Source organism: Mastomys coucha, unplaced genomic scaffold, assembly GCF_008632895.1.
Source record: "Mastomys coucha isolate ucsf_1 unplaced genomic scaffold, UCSF_Mcou_1 pScaffold18, whole genome shotgun sequence".
Classification (NCBI taxonomy): Eukaryota; Metazoa; Chordata; class Mammalia; order Rodentia; family Muridae; genus Mastomys; species Mastomys coucha.
This window is the reverse complement of record NW_022196900.1, coordinates 3,844,230-3,864,497: the sequence shown is the minus strand read 5'-3', so window position 1 is coordinate 3,864,497 and position 20,268 is coordinate 3,844,230. Positions and strand designations below refer to the sequence as shown.

The 20,268-nt window shown below is 49.0% G+C and overlaps 1 protein-coding gene and 1 pseudogene across 5 annotated transcripts; both read right to left on the bottom strand.

Annotated features, from left to right (window-relative positions):
* Window positions 1-4,308: 4,308 nt before the first annotated feature.
* LOC116097285 lies at window positions 4,309-4,437 on the bottom strand (annotated as a pseudogene).
* Window positions 4,438-10,858: 6,421 nt separating this feature from the next.
* Dnajb5 (DnaJ heat shock protein family (Hsp40) member B5) lies at window positions 10,859-19,787 on the bottom strand. Of its 5 annotated transcripts, none has more exons than XM_031377140.1 (5): window positions 19,637-19,787; window positions 18,714-18,858; window positions 16,267-16,511; window positions 12,639-13,240; window positions 10,859-12,444 (listed from the first exon to the last, which is right to left on the bottom strand). In XM_031377140.1, the coding sequence occupies exons 2-5, from the start codon at window positions 18,779-18,781 to the stop codon at window positions 12,211-12,213; spliced, it is 1,149 nt and encodes a 382-aa protein (XP_031233000.1). In that variant the 5' UTR covers window positions 18,782-18,858; window positions 19,637-19,787; the 3' UTR covers window positions 10,859-12,210. The 5 variants fall into 5 exon arrangements, with proteins under 5 accessions (XP_031233000.1, XP_031233001.1, XP_031233002.1 ...); XM_031377141.1 differs by having other exon boundaries at window positions 18,714-18,855; XM_031377142.1 differs by having other exon boundaries at window positions 18,714-19,168; window positions 19,637-19,774.
* Window positions 19,788-20,268: the final 481 nt, after the last annotated feature.

Genomic DNA, 20,268 nt, shown 5'->3' with positions numbered 1-20,268 from the left:
TTGATTGCCAAGACCAGAGCCATGTATGCTTTAGGACATGCATTTTTAACACTGAACTTTGTTATCCAGACTCTAGTTCCTGTCCATGAAACTTCAAACAACTAGAAACTCAGGTTTTGTTCATTTGTTTGATTTTTGAGACGGCCTTTCTTCATAGTCCTGCCTGTCCTGAAACTCATTCTGTAGACTATGCTGGCCTTTAACTCACAGAAATCTGCCTGCCTTTGTCTTCCGAGCGAGCGCTGGAATTAAAGGTGTGCACCACCATACCCAGCCCATTACTTCAGTTTTTAGGATTAAATGCATATATGTACTTAGAACAATATCTAGTAGGTAGTATATGGGGTGTGTATATGTGTGTGTGTGTGTGTTATGTGTTTTAATTTCATTTCTAACACAATTGTTTTTCACGGCATTTTCATAATACTAATTTTAGTTGTCTCTTCCTCCCTGCCATGGGTCCTTTACCCCTGCACTTCTGCCCCATCCTCTCCACTGTGTCTTTTACCCCTGAACCCCTGCCCCATCCTCCCTGCTGTGTCTTTTACCCCTGCACTTCTGCCCCATCCTCCCCGCTGTGTCCTTTAACCCTGCACTCCACTTTCCACTTTCACATCACATATTCTGTACCTTTCTTCATTGAAGCCTCTTTTTCCTCTCTCATGGCTCCTTTCTACTTCCCTGGTCACCTCTTACACTTACATATACATAAAGAAAAATTAGAGGCTAGACTCTGCATACAAGAGAGAGCCTGTGATATTTGTCACTCTGAGTCTGTGTTAGTTTTGTTTTGTTTTTTTTTTTTTTTTAAATTGCTGTGGTGAAATGCTATGACTAAAAGAAACTTGGGGAGGAAAGGGTTAATTTCAGCTTACAACTCCACATCATAGTTTATCATTGAGGGAAGTCAGGGTAAAAACCCAAGGCTGGAATCAGGAGCTGAAGCAGAAGCAATGGGGGAGTGCTACTCACTGGCTTGCTTCTTATGGTTTGCTCAGCCTGATTTATGACAACATTTGGGACACCAGCCCAGGGGCAGCACTACCCACAATGGCCTGTGCTCTCTAACATCAATCATCAGTTAAAAAGATGCACTTTGGTCTTGAGCACAGGCCAATCTGGTAGGGTCATTTTCTTAACTGCGGTTCCTCTTCCTGGATGACTCTGGCTCATGCCAGGTTGACATAAAATTAGCCAGCACAGTTTGGATTGCCTCACTTCCTATATTTTCCAATTTCATCCATTTTTCAGAAATTTTTATTTTATTTGTATGTGCATGCATATTTGTGTGCATAAGTGTACAGCTGTAATTTTTTTTATGAACGAGTAAAATTCTATTGTGTGTATGTGCCATAGGGTTTCTATTACTGCGATGAAATGCCATGACCAAAAAGCAAGTTGGGGGTGCTGGAGAGATGGCTCAGTGGGTAAGAGCACTGATTTCTCTTCTGAAGGTCCTGAGTTCGGATCCCAGCAACAACATGATGGCTTACCATCACCCATAATGAGATCTGATGCCCTTTTCTGGTGTGTCTGAAGACAGCCACAGTGTATTACAGTGGAGCCAGCAGGGCCGGGGCGAGCAGAGCTGGAGCGAGCAGGGGCCCTCCTGAGTTCAATTCCCAGCAGTCACAGGATGGCTCACAACCATCTATAATGTGATCTGATGCTCTCCTCTGGCATGAAGGTGTACATGCAGATAGAGCACTCATACATAAAATAAATAAATTAAAAAAAAAAAAAAGCTAGTTGGGTAGGAAAGGGTTTTTGTAGCTTACACTTCCAGATCATAATACATAATTGGAGGAAGTCAGGACAGGAACTGAAGCAGGACTGGGACCTGGGGGCAGAGGCTGATGCAGAGGACGTGGAGGGTGCTGCTTATGGCTTGCTTTACATGACTTGCTCAACCTGCTTTCTTATAGAACCCAGAACTACCAGCCCAGGTGTGGCACCAGTCACCATGGGATGGGCTCTCCTGCATTGATCACTAATTGAGAAAATGTCTTACAGCTGGATCTCAGGGAGTCGCTTTCTCAGCAGAGGCTCCTTCCTCTCTGATGACTCTAGCTTGTGTCAGCTTGACACACAAAACCAGCCAGTACTGTATGTACAACATTTTCATTATCCATTTTTCTGCTGGTGAATATATAGGCTGATTTTATGTCCTTGCTACTGTGAATAGAGCAACAGAAGCCGTGGATGTGCAAACATCTCTGAGATACCTCTTTGTGATTATGCCCAGGGGTGGTATTGCCAAGTTAGATGGTAGTTCTATTTTTAGTTTTAGGGTTTTTTTGCTTGTTTTGTGCTTTTTGGGAACCCCCCACAATGATTTGCATGGCTCCAGTTCACACTGACCAACAGTACATAAGGACATAAGTGTGGGAACATAGCCTTCTGCCCTCCCCCCTCTTCACCCTTCACCTACATTCAGTTTATAGTGGCTGGTCTCCCTTATAGTGGTAGCTATTCTGGAACTTACTATATATCCCAGGTTGGTCTCAAACTCATGGCAATTCTGCTGCCTCAGTCTCTTGAGTGCTGGGATTACAGAACTGAAACATCATTCCTAGGTTTTTATCATTTAGACTTTCTCAATATAGGATCTCATTATGTAGACCATAGAAGTTACTGTGTAAATCAGGCTGGCCTAGAATCTGTAGATTGTCCTGCTTCTGCCTCTCAGAGCTGAAGTAAGGTAGGTGTGTGTGTGGGGGAGGGTTGTGTGGGTTGTGTGGGTTGCCCTCACACTGCTGAGCTAAAGTAGTCCTCCTCTTTCAGCTTCTTGAGTAGCTGGGATTTTAGGCTCAAAGAAGAGTAAATGCATAGATATTAAACATCTTCAAACTTAGAATTGCAAAGAAAAGCCACAAATTCATTAATTAAATGTAGAAAACCACGTTATTCCTACATAGTGTCTGTAGTTTACCTAAACAGAAGAGAATAAGAATTGATTCCAAACCTTTCTTTCATTTCTTTTTGTTTATGTTTTTACCCATAAAGTTTAATTATTGTTCAGAAAAAAAATGATGGATAATTTTCTCTGAAAAACTGTATTGGTTTTGTGTGTATTGAGGTTATTTGGGAGTGATAAGACCCCTGGTAAGTTGTCACCCTACTTTCTATTCTGAAAATAACAGAAAGTCTCATTTTAGTCTGATTGTAAAGATACATGTGTGCCCCATGGAAGACAATAAATACAAACTAAAAAGCTATTAATCTAAGGGCATGCAAAGAGATGTTAAGAGGAAAAAGATATCAGAAATGTCCAAAGTAGCAACAAGGAATGGGAATCTGAAGGTCTTTTTAGTCACCTTTGTCTTTTGGTCACTGTAAGGATGTGCATGAACTCAGTGTAGTTCGAATTCCCCATTGTGTCAGTATGTGCTTCTGTGTTCCACTGATCCAGTTAGCTCATCTGTAATTGCTCAGGCAATCCTTCTAAATGGTGCCAGTTGTTGCTGCTTCTCCTCCTTCGTTTTCTTCCTCATCCTTTTCTTTACATTTATGGGTATGATATTTTGCCTGCATATATGCTTGTGTGCACATGCCTGTATGTGTCCAAGGAGGTCAGAGAGGGGCTTGGGTTCCCTGGAACTGGACTTACAGGTGTGTGTGTAGGAATTGACCTTGGGTCCTCTGGAAGAGCAGCCATTACTCTTAACTGTGGCGCCATCTCTCCCCCCACCCCCAGTCACTTAAATTAAGCAAGCTAAAGCATTTCTGATGTCATTTTCAAGATCGTGGGTACCAATTAACTTTTCAACAAACACACTGAGTAAATGCTGAGAGCACTAGGGCCATGGCTCTATCTATCACAGCATCCATCAGATATCTATCAGCAACTCATCAGCTGGGTTTGTCTCCACAGGGAGGCCAGAATAGCATGTGAATATTCTCTGTCAATGAAAGCAAGTGTTGGCCTTTTTCACTTCTAGGACCTGTAACTGTCCACATATGGCAAACACTGGGCGTTGCCTGTTGAGGGGCTTCTTGGTGATCTTGTTCTTGGCCCTTTTGATTGACATGGTGGTTTCATCGCAGCCTAGCTATGACAATCAGCATACCTTGGGGAAACCCTTGCTGTCATGATTCTTCTTCTCTCTCTCTCTCTCTCTCTCTCTCTCTCTCTCTGGAAAATAATAAAGCAAAATTTTGTATGAGATAGTAGTATTGTCAATATGGGATTGGCCAAGGCTGCACAAGTAACTCAGTCTTAGAAAGCATGAACACAAACAAACCAAACCAAAACAATCGTTTTCACAAATGCTTCCCAAGCCTCATCACTCGTCGGACTTGCAAGTATCTTGTCACAACACCAATTGAAGTTAAACAACACAACACGTTGCCACTTCACCCAAAAGTGGTGTTTTTCACTCTGCCCCTTCTTGACACCTCTTTCGTTTCTTGTCCTTGAGCATTAGTGCATAGGGAAGAATACACAGCGAATGGGCATTATTGATCTGCCTGCTCAGCTCAAGAGTTCTCAAGGGTTAACCTAATCCCTCTTTTTAGGGCTCACAGTATTTAAGGATGTTCATTGCTAGAGCTCATTTCTGTCAGCAAAACACATCTCAGTGAGGAAACTAAAAGAAGAAACCAGCAACCAGAGTACCTACCAGCTTTCTGGTTCTGCTTATCCCTGAAAATGAAAGAACTGTAGAGCCGAGGAATGTCCACCAGGTGGCAGTGTGACATGCAATAGAACCAACATACCGAGACCGGCTTTCTGAATCTTGACTTTGGACAAATTTAACTTCCCCGAGGCTCAGATTCCTCCTTGAGATACTCTTGGCCTGTGTCCTTCATAACATGCTAATAACAGGCCTGTGGGATAATGGACAAGAAAATACTTTGAATATATACAATGTTATTGTATAACTGAGCTCATTAGTTGTCATTGGCCAGGCTAGTCCCCACAGTGCTTACCACAAAAGACTGTTTCAGTCAGCTCCTGTACTACTTTAGCTTGCTCCATCTCCATCACATGTGACAGACCCTTGGAGTGAGCTTACCAGAAAACAGCTCATGAGATTCAGGAGTGGCTTGCTCTTGGGGCTGGGTGGGGATGGAGGTTGGCATTCTGTAATCTCTTCTGTACCTTCTTCCTAGCATGTCCTGTGCCAGTGTAGAGCCCTAGTGCAGGTGGTTTTGAGATGGGGGCTGGAGGCCAGTGTCTCAGAATTTATGAAAACAATCTCTGGAACGAAGAATAAAAGAATATTGTGGATTAGAGGTGGGAGAATGTGACTGGCTCCTCACTTGTGAGGCCTTCCTGTCCCCATTCTGCCCCTGTCTGCAGCAGGCACTTCTGCTGTTCTGCAGCAACTGGGAAAGATTCTTGGTGAAGGCAGCTTGTAGCACGTTACCTGGTGGGAGGATCTGATGAAACAAGGGTGGAGGCTGACCCATCGTTTGGGAGGTTAGGAAAGATGCTGCCTCTGCAGTGTCCCCAGGCTCCCACATTTCCTCTGCTCTGCAGTGTCCCCAGGCTCCCACATTCCTCTGCTCTGCAGTGTCCCCAGGCTCCCACATTCCTCTGCTCCTGCAGTGTCCCCAGGCTCCCACAGCTCTGCTCCTGCAGTGTCCCCAGGCTCCCACATTCCTCTGCCCCTGCAGTGTCCCCAGGCTCCCACAGCTCTGCTCCTGCAGTGTCCCCAGGCTCCCACATTCCTCTGCCCCTGCAGTGTCCCCAGGCTCCCACATTCCTCTGCCCCTGCAGTGTCCCCAGGCTCCCACAGCTCTGCCCCTGCAGTGTCCCCAGGCTCCCACAGCTCTGCCCCTGCAGTGTCCCCAGACTCCCACAGCTCTGCCCCTGCAGTGTCCCCAGACTCCCACAGCTCTGCCCCTGCAGTGTCCCCAGGTTCCTACATTCCTCTGCTCCTGCAGTGTCCCCAGGCTCCCACATTCCTCTGCTCCTGCAGTGTCCCCTGGCTCCCACATTCCTCTGCTCCTGCAATGTCCCCAGGCTCCCACAGCTCTGCCACCTGAGTCTTCTGACTTCTTAGGCTTCCATCCTTCTAGCAGACACTCTCGAAAACCAATCAACAGTTTCTTTGTGTGACCCTTTTCAACAGCAGCCTGTTTATGAACCTGGCAGAAACACACAATATAAATCACATAGATGTACAAGCTATAGAGGTCTGAGGATCCTCCAGAGACCCACTTCCCATGCCACACTCTACCTCCGCCTTCATCTTCTTGTTAGTTGGATTCCCTACTCATCTTTTACTCAGTGTAAGAACAGTATTCTCTACCTCTGTCACAAAGGCCACTTTGTCCTTGTCCATGTACTGTCACTAATCTCTTTACTCCTCTCCCTTTGAAATGAACACTATTTAATTACATCTATTTATTTACTTCAGTATGTGTGGAGGAACTGATTCTCTTTCCATCATGAGGATCCCAGGCGTTGAACTCAGGTTGTCAGCCTTGGCAGCCAGCACTTTTACCCACTGAGCCATCTGGCTTGCCCTTCCTTTCCTTTAGAGATCTTCCAGAGATCTGATGGGTCCTTGTTCTTTTGTTAGCCTTTGATTCCCTCCAGCTGTGCCAACAGGGTCTCTGCTACTAGGCACTCTTCTTTGAAACTTATATTTGCTAGCTGCCAACTCTGCTGCCTGATTGATATGTATCACAGCTACAGTTCTCTGGGTAGCTTGGAACTAAGTTTAGAAACACATGTGCCTAAGCAGTTATTTTCCAGCAAGCCCCTTCAGTGGCATCCTTAGCTCAGGCTTGCTCCTGTCAAGTGAATTTTGTTCTCACAAGTAGGTTCTGTAATGGCTGGGATATTGCCCTCAGGGCACCTTTCTCTCTCACTTTTTAGAGATCTATTATGTATACAGCACTCTCCCTGCAGTATACCTGCGTGCCAGAAGAGGGCACCATTTCTCGTTATAGACAGTTATAAGCTACCATGTGGTTGCTAGAAATTGAACTCAGGACCTCTGGAAGAGCAGACACTGCTCTTAACCATCTCTCCAGCCCAGCACCTTTCTCATTATCTATGCAGAGCTTAAGGTCTCTCTTTTTTAAAACTTATTCATTTTATTTTTTGTTTTGTTTTGTTTTGCTTTGGGTTTTTTTTTTTTTGGTTTTTTTTTTTGTTTGTTTGTTTGTTTGTTTGTTTGTTTTTTTCGAGACAGGGTTTCTCTGTATAGCCCTGGCTGTCCTGGAACTCACTCTGTAGACCAGGCTGGCCTTGAACTCAGAAATCTGCCTGCCTCTGCCTCCCAAGTGCTGGGATTAAAGGCATGCGCCACCACCACCCGGCCCATTTTAATTTTTTTATTTTTCCATGTTTATATGTGTGTTGTATATGTATGCATGTTTTTGCACATGTGTCGGTTCATGTGTATGTGTATGTGCATATATGTATGTTATTTTGGGGCATAAAATATTTTTTAGAATGTGCATCCATTAGCTCATATTTATAAACACTGATTTACTCAGGAACCTTTTATCTATTTTTTTTTTACATTTAATTTTGTGTGTATGAGTGTTTTGCCTACATGTATGTCTGTGTACCACATGTGTGCAGTGCTCAAGAGAGCTGAAGAGGGTGTTGGTTCTCTTGGGACTGGAGTTAGAGACCTACTGAGCTGTCATGTGGGGTAAGATTAAAAAAATACAAGTAAAATATTTATATACACATTTATATTTATCTGTGCAGTTACTTTTACTAGTTCTCTTTACTTTTTCCTGTAAAGTTGTAGTTTCCTTTATATCAGCCTGAAGGACTACCTTTTAGGAATTTTAGGGCAGATTTGCTGATGATGAATATTCTCAGTCTTTATCTAGGGATGTCTTGATTTCTCCTTTAGTGTTTTGTTTGAGACAGAGTCTCACTGTGTAGACGCAGCTGTCCTGGAACTCACTCTGTAGACCAGACTGGCCTTGAACATCCAGAGATCCGACTGCCTTTACCTCCCGAGTGCTGAAATTAAATGTTTGTGCCACTACCATCTGGCATATGTTACTTTCTTATAGGCATGAGTGTTTTGCTTGAATGTATGACTGTGCACCACATTTATGCAGTGCCTTAAGAAGCCAGAAGAGGGCATGCAATCACCTATACTGAAGCTACAGACAATGGTGAGCCATCCTGCAGATGCCGGAACTTGAACCTGTGTCCTCAGAAAGATCAGCCAGTGCTCTTTACAGCTGAGCCATCTCTCCAGCCCTACCCTGAACATTTCATAGCTGCTTGGGTACTTGAACTTAGTGCTTTCACTGAATCCATAACATCTCCTGGAAGCTTTCCTTTCTTGACTCATTAAACGTGCTAAAAGTCAAAATACTATGACTGGAATTAGGAGAGAGGTAGAGCTTACTTGTTGAGGTGTTTGAATCTAGAGAACTATTCAGGTGATGAAGGCCCAGCTGTGGGCCTTCTCCTGCCTCCCTTCTCAGCCTTTGTTTTAGGGAGAGCTAAATGGACATTGTTCAGATCCTGAAAAGAAACCCCTAGACAGATTGATAGATATGATCATAAAAATCCAGTCCTGGAGCTGGAGAAATGTCTCAGCAGTTAAGAGCACTAACTGCTCTTCCAGAGGACCTGGCTTAAAATCTCAGCAGTCCACATGGCAGCTCACAACTGTCTGTAACTACAAGATCTGACACAATCACACAGACATACATGTAGGCAAAACACAAATGTACATAAAAAATAAAAAAGATTAACTTTTCAAAAGATAAAAAAAAAAAATCAGTACCATTGCCAGGAGTGGTGCCACGCATATTTAACCCAGCACTCAGGAAGCAAGGATAGCCAGGGCTGTAGAGAAACCCATCTGAAGAAAAGCGAAATCCAGTCCCAAGGCCCAGGGTATATATAGTTAAGTGGGACAGCACTTGCCTGGAGTGTTTATGGCCCTGGGTGTGGTCCCTAGTGTCTATCCCCTTATCTGTAAGCAAAAAAGTCTAGAGAGACCTGAGAGATCTATGGGTTGTGGGCTCCAAGGGGACCCTCAATTCAAGAAAGAGAATTTTTTTCTCCTGATATCATGGATAAGCTGTGGCAGTGGGGACAAGGGGCAGTCTAGAGTTAGCCAGCAGCAGGACAGGATGTGAATGCTGATAGGGTACCAGACACCAGGCTGTCACTGTGGAGGGGTAGTACTCAGAAGCCGAAGATGAAGAGAGACTGGAGGGACAGCCTTTCAGTTTCCTCTTTAGATGGATATGAGAGATTTGGAAATTCACTCATAGCCCAGAAGAGGCTGAGAAGTGAGGTCCAAGGAGGCTGCAGCTCCCAAGACATAGTCAGATGACCTGACAGTGAGCTGAGAAGTGTTGGGCAACTGAGTGGTGAGTGGTTGAGTGACAAAGGTGAGTTAAGATCCAGGTAGCCAAGTTTAAATTGTCATGCACGACGGACAGATGATTGCTGTAGTTCTGTCATTACAAAACCAATCCCCCCTCCTCACAAACTTGGCCAGGCAAGGAAATTTAAAGGCCCACCAGGAAACACTCCCTAGTTTCTTTATATTCATAAAGTTCTCCCTCTACTCCCCCTCTCTCCTTTCTTCTCTCTCTCTCTTCCCCCTGTAGTTATGTGTATGCACGCGCACACACACACACACACACACACACACACACACACACACACACACACGCGCGCGCGCGCGCGCGCGCGCGCGCGCGCATGCTCACTCGTGTGTACTTCAACAGCAGCTTATCTTGTCTCATATAGCTTAGTTTCTAGGATCTCAGAGACCCATGGGCCTAGAAGAGTGTGTTTAGTGCAAGCATGAAGACAGGACAGTTTCCAAGGGCCTGTGTGTCCACAGAGGCCAGGAGAGAACACTGGTCCAGGAGGTTTTAGGTCTCAGGGAAGGCACAAGATAATATTTAACCCCAAGTGAGTAAGATCACTCTAGAATTCCCAATGCAGAGGACAAAGAGGTAGGGTCATTTAGGGTGGGATCCACCTCACCCATTGCAGACATCTTTGTGAACCAGATCCCCTGGTTTGGGAGGAGGAGGAGGAGGAGGAGGAGGAGGAGGAGGAGGAGGAGGAGGAGGAGGAAGAGGAGAAGGAGAAGCCTCCTACAGAAAGTGCCTCATGTCAGAAGGCAGGAGCTTTTGTCACCATCTCTGCCCCAGGACAGAGTGAATCCAAACAGTCCTGAGAAGCCCAAGGTCCACCTGTGTGGAGCCAGGCCAGCAGAGGGCAGCCATCCTTGTGGTCTTAAGGCTGTCTTGGGTCTCTCTCCAGCAGCGTGGCTGGCATACTTGACGGTTGCCATTTCTGTAACCACAGGGTTCTTTCCTACCCAGACCCACCTGGCCCTGAGAGTCAGAGTTGTCTAGCGGGGACAGGCAGGTGAGATACCAGGACAGACTACTCCAGAAGATGGTGTGGTTCAAGGAGCAAGAACTGTTTTGTGCCCATCAGGGAGCCCAGGTCCCCAGCCAGGCCCTGTCAGCATGCTCTATGTATATTCTTTGTGCCCAGACTTTAAAAAAAAATTTTTTTTTGTTTTAATTTTTTTTATTATTTGTAAGTGTGTGTGCATGAGTGCAGGCTCTTGCCGGGGCTGGGCTTGGATTCCCTTGAGCAGTTGGGAGCTGCCTGGTGTGTGTCCTGAGAACTGCACTTGGCTTCTCTGTAAGAACAAGAAGTGCTCTTAACTGCTGAGCCATCTCTCCAGCCCACTTGGTGGCCAAACTTTGTTTTTGGGAGTGTGCCTATTCTCATCAGTCAAAGTACCCCATCTCCTGCAAGGAATAAAGTGTCTCTAATTCAGAGAGAACATTTAGACAAGTATGTTAGGTCTCACATTGACAGCTTCTGAGAGGATGGTCTCTCTTTCTCACAATCAAGGATATCTTCTTCGCAGACAGCTTGCCTGTGGCTTCTAGCTTTATTGTTTGGGGTATATGTTCTAGAATTCCAAGAAGTCATAGCTTACAGGAAGAAGGGGTGAGCTTCGGCGTATACTGAGGTTGACTGGCTTTCCTGGGGTGACCAGGGCCCTGGAAGAAGGCTGACAGTGACACTGTGTTCCTGCCTGCACCAGGGTTACTCCTTCTGCTCAGAGGCTATATTTTTAAAATACTTTATTTTTTTCATAATACTGTCATTACAAAAAAATACAAAAAACTACTATAAAAACATTCAGGGGCTTGTCAAAGTGAGAAAACCTAAAGACCCCACCCCAGGACCAGCTGAAGCCGTTTTCTCCCAGCTCCTTCACTATTTGACTTTTATACAACTGTGGGAGTGGGGTGGGGTGGGGGTCACACAGGCAGAGAGGGGCTGGAAATTTCCGACACAGCCTCCAAGAAAAGTAAGAAATAAGTAGCTTCACATCTCACAAAAGTGGGGCTTGGAAGTTTGGGGTGGCTAGGCCCTGAGTTCAGAGATGTGGGGAGAAACCTGTGATCCTGAATCTCTTGGTGGGGAACAGCTGCCACCTGACCCCAAAGCCCTTTCCCTTCCCGATGATGGCTGGGAGATGGGTCCTGCTCCACCTGTTAGCTGGGGTGGTTCAGCCCCTCTTTTCTTCTCCACCCTTGAACACTCCCCCAAGCAACTGAGGGGACAGGTCCTCCAACTCTGTGGGGTGCGGGCAGGGCAGCTGTTGGGGAGGCTCCTGCGTATTGGCTCACCTCCCTGCCCCAAATGAAAAGTGTCTCGTGCTCAAAGGGCAGCCTTGTTCACAGGTCGTGGCCCTCCTTTCCAGTCTCCTAGAGAGACACAGACCGTTTTGGCGAGTGCTTCATGTGCACGGACACTTGTGCAATAGCCTTGGACACTACAGACCTGGGGTGGGGTGGGAAGTGGTATCCTTTCTATCCTCTTTCTCCAGAAACAGGAGGAAGCCAAAGGGAAGGGGGAGGAAAGGTGTTAGCAAGGCTCAGAGGGAGGAGGACATGCTATTTACAGGCAGGACAAGGAATCTATAGCTCCGAGTAGCTCTCAAGTCACTCTCCAGCCACTGCAGTGGAAACTGGATTCAAAGCACGTGACAGAAAATTGACCCCTGATCTGGGCTAGCTCTCCCCACCGCCCTCCCATTCCCCCAAAGCAGCCCAGCTCTGAAAGGGGTCGGGAACAGGAACATTTTCCTGAAAATCAGTGGCTTTGCATTTTAGAAAAGTGCCAGTGTCCAGTGGACATCCAGCCGGGTCCACATGAGATGGAGTGAGTGTGGGGGTATTGCTGTGGTAGGCTCCAGACTGGCCAGGGCGAGCCTAGGAGCAGGGTAGGTGCTGTTTAAGGATCTGCCGTGTCTGTGGGGTTAATCTGTCTGGGAATCGAACTTTGAACTCAACAATGAGGTCTCCCCGCTGAGTGGGCACCTTGGGGAAGGGAAGTCCCTCCCCACGGAGTCTTTTCACGGTGCCTGGCTTGATAACATCATTGCAGGGTAAAGGGATCACTCGGCCATCAATGGTGGGAATGTTCACGGTGCAGCCACACAGCGCCTGGAAAAAATAAGGCAGAGTGAGGAAAAAGTAGGCAAAGAGTGGAGAGGGAGGAAAATGATTTACATGGGAAAAGAACATGTCAGACAGGAAGGGAAAGCTTCCTGTCACCCTCCAACAGACAGACAGACAAACACAAATACACACATGTGAACACACACACACACACACACACACACACACACACGCCCCACCTCCTTGAGGCTGATGAGTGCACTGTAGAGCACGTTGGTGCCATCTCTGCGGAAGTGTGCATGAGGCTTGTCTTTGAGCACGAAGACAATGTCAGCGGGGATGTTGTCAGGTGTGGCGTCGCCCTCTTTGGGGAAGGTAATCTTGGTACCTTCCTTCCAGCCACGTTTGATGACAATGTGTAGGATTTTGTCCTCGGTGCGTACAGTTCGCCCGTCAGGGTTGAGGCGCCGCCTCGTGATCTTCATGCGCTTGGTGGACCCATGGTAGATCTCCTCCAGGGACACCCGCAGCTCATGCACCACAGGGGGGTCCTGAACTTTGCGCCGGGGGTACAGTGGTTCTGGGGCTCGCCTTGGACCCCTACTCAGCCCATTGAAGCCAAAGCGGCCAAAGGCACCAAATGGGTCCTCATCTTCATCCACATCCATGTCATCTGTGTCAAAGCCACTGAAGGGCCGAGTGGAGCGGCTGCTGGCAAAGAAGATATCGAAGGGGTTGGAGCCACCAAAGAAGGAAGCAAAGGTGGCATGAGGGTCCCCATGAAAGGTGTAGTGAAAGGAGCCACCGGAGCCACCTGAGGAACCACCGCCGGTCTTGAGGCCTAAAGGGGAGGAGAAGTTAGGGGCAGTGTGGCTCATCTTCGCCCCATCCCGGTCTCTTCCCTCTGCCCATTAAATGCCGGTTCACGGGCCCAAAGCAAGAAGCAATCTCTAGCCCCACAGAATAAGAAAGGCTTTGGGCAAGATTAATTTCTACTCAATTGAATCTATATTTAGGAATGTGAACGTGGCATGGCGTTGCATGTCTGTCATCTCAATACTCTATAAAGTCTGCGTAGGAGGACTGAGGGCTTTAGGCTAGTCTGGGCTGCACCTTGAGTCCATCAAGCTGAGTTAACCCATAAATGGGAACACTAGGAGACTTAGAAGATGTGGCTTAAGTTATGTAGTTATTTCCACGCACAGTCCTTTTTTAAAAATCTTTTTTAAATCTTTTTTCTTAATTACTCATTTATTACATGTAAGTACACTGTAGCTGTCTTTAGACACCCCAGAAGAGGGCGTCAGATCCCATTACAGATGGTTGGGAGCTACCAAGTGGTTGCTGGGAATTGAACTCAGGACCTTCAGAAGAGGAGTCAGTGCTCTTAACCACTGAGCCATCTCTCCAGTCCTAAGGTGCCTCATAAAAATTGGGTTGTTGGCCTCATTTTACATAGCAGGCCAAACCTGACTCCCAATTCTCTATGAGACAGTCTGGGTTTGGCCACAGAGGATGATAATCGGTGAGCTGTCCTGAACTAAGTGTGGACACAGTTTAGAAGGGAGCCCTACTTTGACTCTGCTTCATCTCTCCCTATGTTTTGCTCAAACTGGAAATCAAGAGTGCTCAAAAAAAAACAAAAACAAAAACAAAAACCAAGAAAACTCATTGACATGGAAATGAGGAGCTATTTTTTTCTAGAAAAATAATATTAATCACTTTATTTGAATATTGTGATCTAGTATTGTACAGCTTCAGGGACTGTCATTCACATATTGTACAGACATAGATGTAATGGACCAGCGACCCAGAGTAACACCACACTAGCCCTGCATCCCACATTCAATGTGGAGCAACCACCACTTGTCAGTGGCACCATACAAGGGATGACTGCAGCTGCTCCCCCTTGACTGAGGCACTTTGATGGTGGAGTGGTGGGGAGGATGTGGATAGGGTTAGCACAGACTGATCCAGAACCTCTGGATTCAGGGGTGGGGCCAGGCTAGAGGAAGCACCCCCTCATTGAGGCTTGTTTATTTAGTGCTGCTGGGGGTGTGCGCTGCTCTAGACAAGTGCTCTAGCACTAGGCTACATTCTTAGCCTCCTGTGAGGCTTTTATCTAAAATTTCAATTGGCCTCAGAAACCTGGGCTTAAATTATTTTCTTATTTCATGGGACTGCACCAACAGATTTGGGTTTCATTAGAGAGGCTGTGTAAACAGCAGGCACTCTGGGGCTCGTAGCAGCTGCCTCTTAACCCCTCTCTTAAGACTTGGGGGTCTGCTCTTTCTCCCTGTTGAAGGGCAGCTGTGAAGCAAGTATAAGAAGCTAAGCAGAGCTTGGTGAGAGAGCAGGCAGCTGGATTGATGACAACAGGGGGTAACTCTCACTGTGGGGATTCCTGCTCCACCACCCACCCCACTTCAAGCAGGGAACAGCTTGTCCCAAGCCAAGCCAGCGCTGCACACAGACTCCGTGTACAATTATTCTGGCTGGCTGTTGAGGAAGAGGCAGGGCAGACAGCAATATAACTGACTTTTCAAGGCTGCTTCTACCTCCTCCAGCCCCAGAGGTTTTTCCTTGGGCCACAGTGCACTTGATCTACCCCAGAACTCAGTGTTTAGGCCTAGGGTCCGAGTCTGGGCGTTGTTGCCTTCACTTGGGCTTGGTCATGATTGAGGTGGGGGAGGAAGTTTCTGAGTAGCTTCTCCCATCTCCTTCCTAAACAAAGGTTGGGCTGAGGGCAGGAGTGAATGCAGTTCTGAGACCAGCCACATGGAGGTGTGGCGCCTGCGCTGCTCCCCTTCTTTCCCACTCCCAACACTTCCCATCCTCCCAACTTCACTGGGAGAATGCTGGAGATTTGAGCAGGTGCCTGGCCTCTCTGAGAACTGACAGGTCTGGGAATAATCAGGGAAAAATGGGATGAGCTCCCAGCATGGAGACTAAAGGGGAGGAGGGGAATGGGAAGATGAGGCACAGGGAGGAGAGGGGTAGAGATGAACAGGACACAAAGTGAAGAGGGGACACAACATTCTCTTGCTCCCCTGCACTTAATCAGGTATAGTTCATGCCATTTAGCCTGGTTTATTCTGAGGGTAGGCTAGGGAAAGTGAAGGGGACAATGAAAGAGCGGAGGGTGTCTTAGGAGGAAGGACAGTTCTTCCCAGGAAGGAGAGTCCTCAGTTGGGACAATGTCTCTTAATATAGCCTGACAGGTGCCTATGGCTGGCGGGTGGCAGGCGCCCCGAGGGGCAGGCCCAGAATTAGCAGCTACATCATGCCTGTGGGATGTGCTGGGAGGAGCCACCCTCTCAGAGGCTTTATTTGGGCCTTTCCTGCTGCCCGCCCTGTGCATGGCCACCAGCTGCCCTAGGGAAAGGGTAAGGTGCCAGCAACATCTCCCCTTCCACTCCTGGATCCCCGCCACTTCCTCTGCTGTCCTAAGTGGGATTGGGGGATGGTGGCAACAACCATTTCCAGAACTCTAGTAGTTAAATCGCTGGCTATTCAGGGGCCAGACTTTTATGCTGATGAACGTAAATGCCGTCCTCAGAGAGTCACAGGCTCTCTCTCTCCAACCTTTCTGATCAGCCAATGAAGCTGCGGGGACTTCAGGCAGGACTAATAAGGCTGGGAAGGAAAGAAGGTGGGGGGGAGGGGGGGGAAGGCCTCTGGCAAGGTCTCCAGGCCTCTCTAGGGCCAGAAGGGGATGAGGGAGGGAGAAGAGCGTGGTGGGGAGGAGAGCGAGTTGGGGCCAGGTAGTGAGTGAGCTACTCTGAGCCTTCCTCAATACTGCTATGAGAACTGGCTTCCCAGGGCTCCAGACAAACAGGGGTCTGTCTGGTTGCTCTGTCACCTTACCTTCCTCGCCATACTGGTCATACAGGCTCCGTTTCTTAGGGTCACTCAGCACATCGTAGGCCTCTGCAATCTCCTTAAACTTCTCCTCAGCGTTGGGCTCTTTGTTCTTGTCTGGGTGGTACTTCAAGGCCATCTTCCGATAGGCTTTCTTGATCTCATCCTCATTGGCCCCAGATGGGATTCCAAGAATCTTGTAATAATCTTTTCCCATCACAGCCACTGGACCGGTGCTGGGCTCCTTGTTTCTGAAAGAGCCCAGGGCCAATCTTTGATGCCCTGTTCTCTACAGCCCAGCCCCACTCCTGATGATCCTGCAGTCCTTAAATGACTCCCTGTATGACCTTCAGTAGGTCATGCCTATTCTCTGGGCCTCTGTCTCCCCATCTGTGAAATGAAAGTTTTAGTCTAGATGATGTCTTCTGGCTCGGACGTGAACCATTCCATGATTCCTTTCTCAGCTTCTGGCTCAAGAGTGTGGCCCACTTCTTGGGGCGAGGTAGAGCCCCAGGCCCTCGGGCCAGCCTGAGGACCCCTGAGAGGCCCTTCTGAGTGAAATGGCACTGTGGACTGACAGACACACACAGAAGCTGGCGAAGGTCAGTGCACTGAGTGAGGTCACCTGAGCTTCATAGTCTCTCCTACGCCACACCTCAGGCATGATGCCCGGGCTGAGGACAGCTGGGGGCGTAGCCTAGGATGGGGAACAGGCTCCAGTCTCCAGCTGGATTGGGGTATGGGAGTTTGGAGTCTTTTCTGCCATTGAGGACCCCAGATCTCTCTGCCGTTGCCCCCCCCCCCCAGACTATGCTAAGCCTCACATGTGACTCAGATCACAGAATGGCTCACAGCCTTTGGAAACTGCTGTTTCTAACACCCTCATTAGCAGGGGGACACTGCCTTTCCCTCAGCCAGGGTAACAGTCGCCTTTACTCATTTCCCAGTATTTATACACTGAAGTGTGACTACTTGTCTGTGCTGCCTAAGCACCAAAGTTAGTGAACAAAAGCATCAGAGAAAGGCCTCCCTAAAGCCTAGGCGCCAGGAGACAGATGGACACTAAACTCCGTGTACTAAATACCTTGGCTGCAAGCCCCTCCTCTACCTACCCTTACATTTTAGGATCTGACTCCATGCTAGGCTTATACTCCTAAGTGAGGTTCAAGGACCTCAGGCCAGGCCTCTTAAACTCTTAACCTGCTCCCATCAATGGACCTGTGGAGGATATGAGAGAGGGGACACGAAGGAGTGGCCACATGCATCCTTTAGCCTTTTTGAGGTGTAGCCAACCCTCGTTAAAACAGGGAGAACCAGAGTCTTTCTAACAATGTCCTGGCAGCCAGAGCTGAAGCCTGCTTTCCTGCCCCTGACTACTTCACAGTAGTAAAGTGTACAAGGTGTCCTGGCAGGAGTGAGGCCCGTGACAGTTAAGGGGGGCCCAGATAGGCAAGGAGAGTGACCTTAGCTCCTGCCTGCTGCAGGTGGCTAGGTTGACTCATGGTACTGGAAGCCACCTCACTCTGACAAAGAGAAGGCACTATAAAGGCGGGTACTCCCCCATCTCCCCACACCAGCATGTCACGCCTGTGGGGGAGACTGAAGTTGGGGGAGGCAGAGAAGAAAGAGCAGCTGGAGGAGGGCAGCCATTTTCGGAAACGGCATTAAAAGCAGTCTGAGAGGGAGCTGGGTGGTCTGCCATCTTTGCCTCAGCCCACACTTCTTTCCTCCAGGACTGGAAGAAACCTAAAACAGCAACAGGGTACCCAGGGAATTCCAGCGGCTTCCAGGCAGAGGGCAAGTGGCACAGCTTACCAGCCCACCCACTGTTTGTGGTCATTCATTACCTCTTCACCACTGCCAGCTTCCTCTCTGGCACCCACCTGCTAGCTGCTCTAGACCCATAATTCTCTTGCCTCTACAGACATAGGGCAAACTTTCAGGACCTGCCTCCTTTCCCTCCTTCTTTCCACCCTCCTTCCCTCTCCCTCCCCACAAGCCACGTGGTGTGATGACAAAGGAGCCCCAAGGCATGGTTCTGCCTTTGATGGAGAATGAGTATGTCAAGGTAGAGCTAGGCATGAGAAAAAAAAATGAGGACAGAGAGCAAGAGGGACTGTCAAGTACAGAGGGAGGAGACAGGGTCTGACGGACAGGGATGAGAGATGACAAAAGGAAAAGGCTGAAGTGGACCATAGGTTACTGATGGGTCGGGAGGGAGAACCTACCAGCTGAAATGTTGGAGATATTTGTGAAAACATGAGTTTCAGAGAGAGATGAGTGGCAATGGGGTATGATTCATTCAAAAGTACAGGTGAGGTCAAGGGGACTCATGCATATATCAGGAGGAGATGAGGATGACAGGGAGGAAGGAAGGAGGCAATGCAGGGAATGGCTGATGTGGAGAATCTGACTTGGCATGGGTATGAGTGCCCTTCTCAGGAGGGACTTACCGAAACTTTACAAACCCATTCAGCGTCCACGCTCGAAGTTTTAAGGGCTCCAGCTGAATTTTAAACATCAAGCTGGCTAAGAAGTCTTCTCCCCAGAAGTGTGGGAAGCTCCGGAAAGCTCCTCGAGCCTGCAGTGGGGGTGCTGCTGGGGGTGGGCAGGACAGCACTGTGCGCTTAAACATGCCCAGCCAAGCCCCTCACCTCTGATCGCTCCACCGGAGCCTGCTTGGGACGCTGAAGCTCTGGAAGCCACCTCCTCAGATTCCCAGAGGCCGTGGCACAGCAAGGCCTGTCTCGTGCCCAGGGAGCTGGACCAGATCCCCAGGTGTAGAGTGCAGTGGCCACCTGCTCTCAGGTGCAGCAATGTCTGGCTGAATGATGTGAGCGCCTGTACGGCTGTGTGGCAGTGAGGCTGGCAGGGACAGTGTGTAGTTGTTGAGTGGCAGCGTGTGTACCTGTGACAGGTGTGATAGTGAGGGCCTGAGAGTCAGTGAGCTCCTCTCGCCTCTCTGGGGAGGACCCAAGCCCAATCCCCAAGAACCTACTCAATGAAGTCACTGACGGGGAGTCTCCTCCCCCGCAGATGGGCGGGGAGGGGCGGGGCAGAGCCGAGCCTGGCCCGGACAAAAGGCGCGGCAGGGAGAGGAAGGAAGGGGGTTCGCGCGGGGGAGGGGGTCGGTGATGTCACCCCAGCTGGCTGGCTGGCCTGCTCAGAAACGCCTCCGCCCGGCGCAACCCAATCCGACCCGACCCAACCCGACCCTTGTCGCAGACACCCAGCACCTGGCAGACCCCGAGCTTCCAGGCCCCTCACCCCTATGGCAGAGGAGACTGTGGGCCCACGGTGTCCCAACCCCCCATACCAGGACCTGTCTTCTCGACGCCCCACCCGGGACCCCCGAGTCCTCGCTCAGCGCCCTCACCGGTGAGGAGCTGCGGGCGCCGCCGCGGTCCTTCTATCAGCCGCTGCCCCCTCCCCCGGCTCCGGCTCCGCCGCCTCCACTCGGGACAGGAGTCGCCTGCCCGCCGGCCGCAGACAGCGGGACCGGGAGCCCGCCCCCACGGCTCCGCCTCCGCGCTTCCCATTGCACGATCTGTCCGTCACTCAGCTCAGGCTCTGCTGTGATTGGATACCTCTCAACGAGCGTCCGGGTGATAGCCACCTCTTCTCCGCCCCTGTCACCCGGCCACACGCGCACACATTCCGGGCAGTGATTGGTGTGGGTGTGATTGGTGCCCTCTGGGATCAATCAACCACACCTCTTCTCCATCTCGTCGTGTTATTGGTGAAAAGGACATAGGGAGGCAACTCCAGGCGCCCTTTGATTTTATTGGCTGGTCCCTGTAATTTCGACCCAAGCCAGTGGGGGTAAATACATTAGTCCAGTCTCTAGTATGAGAAGGTGAGACATTCTGGCCACTGCCTGAGTCCAAGGAGAGCCTTCCGGAACGAGTGCAACCTCAAAGGCAACCTATTAGGAAAATTGCACTCATCAGTTGTCGGTGACACTAGGCATTCTTTCGAGTCGAAGGAGAGAAAGAGGGGGAGGGGAGG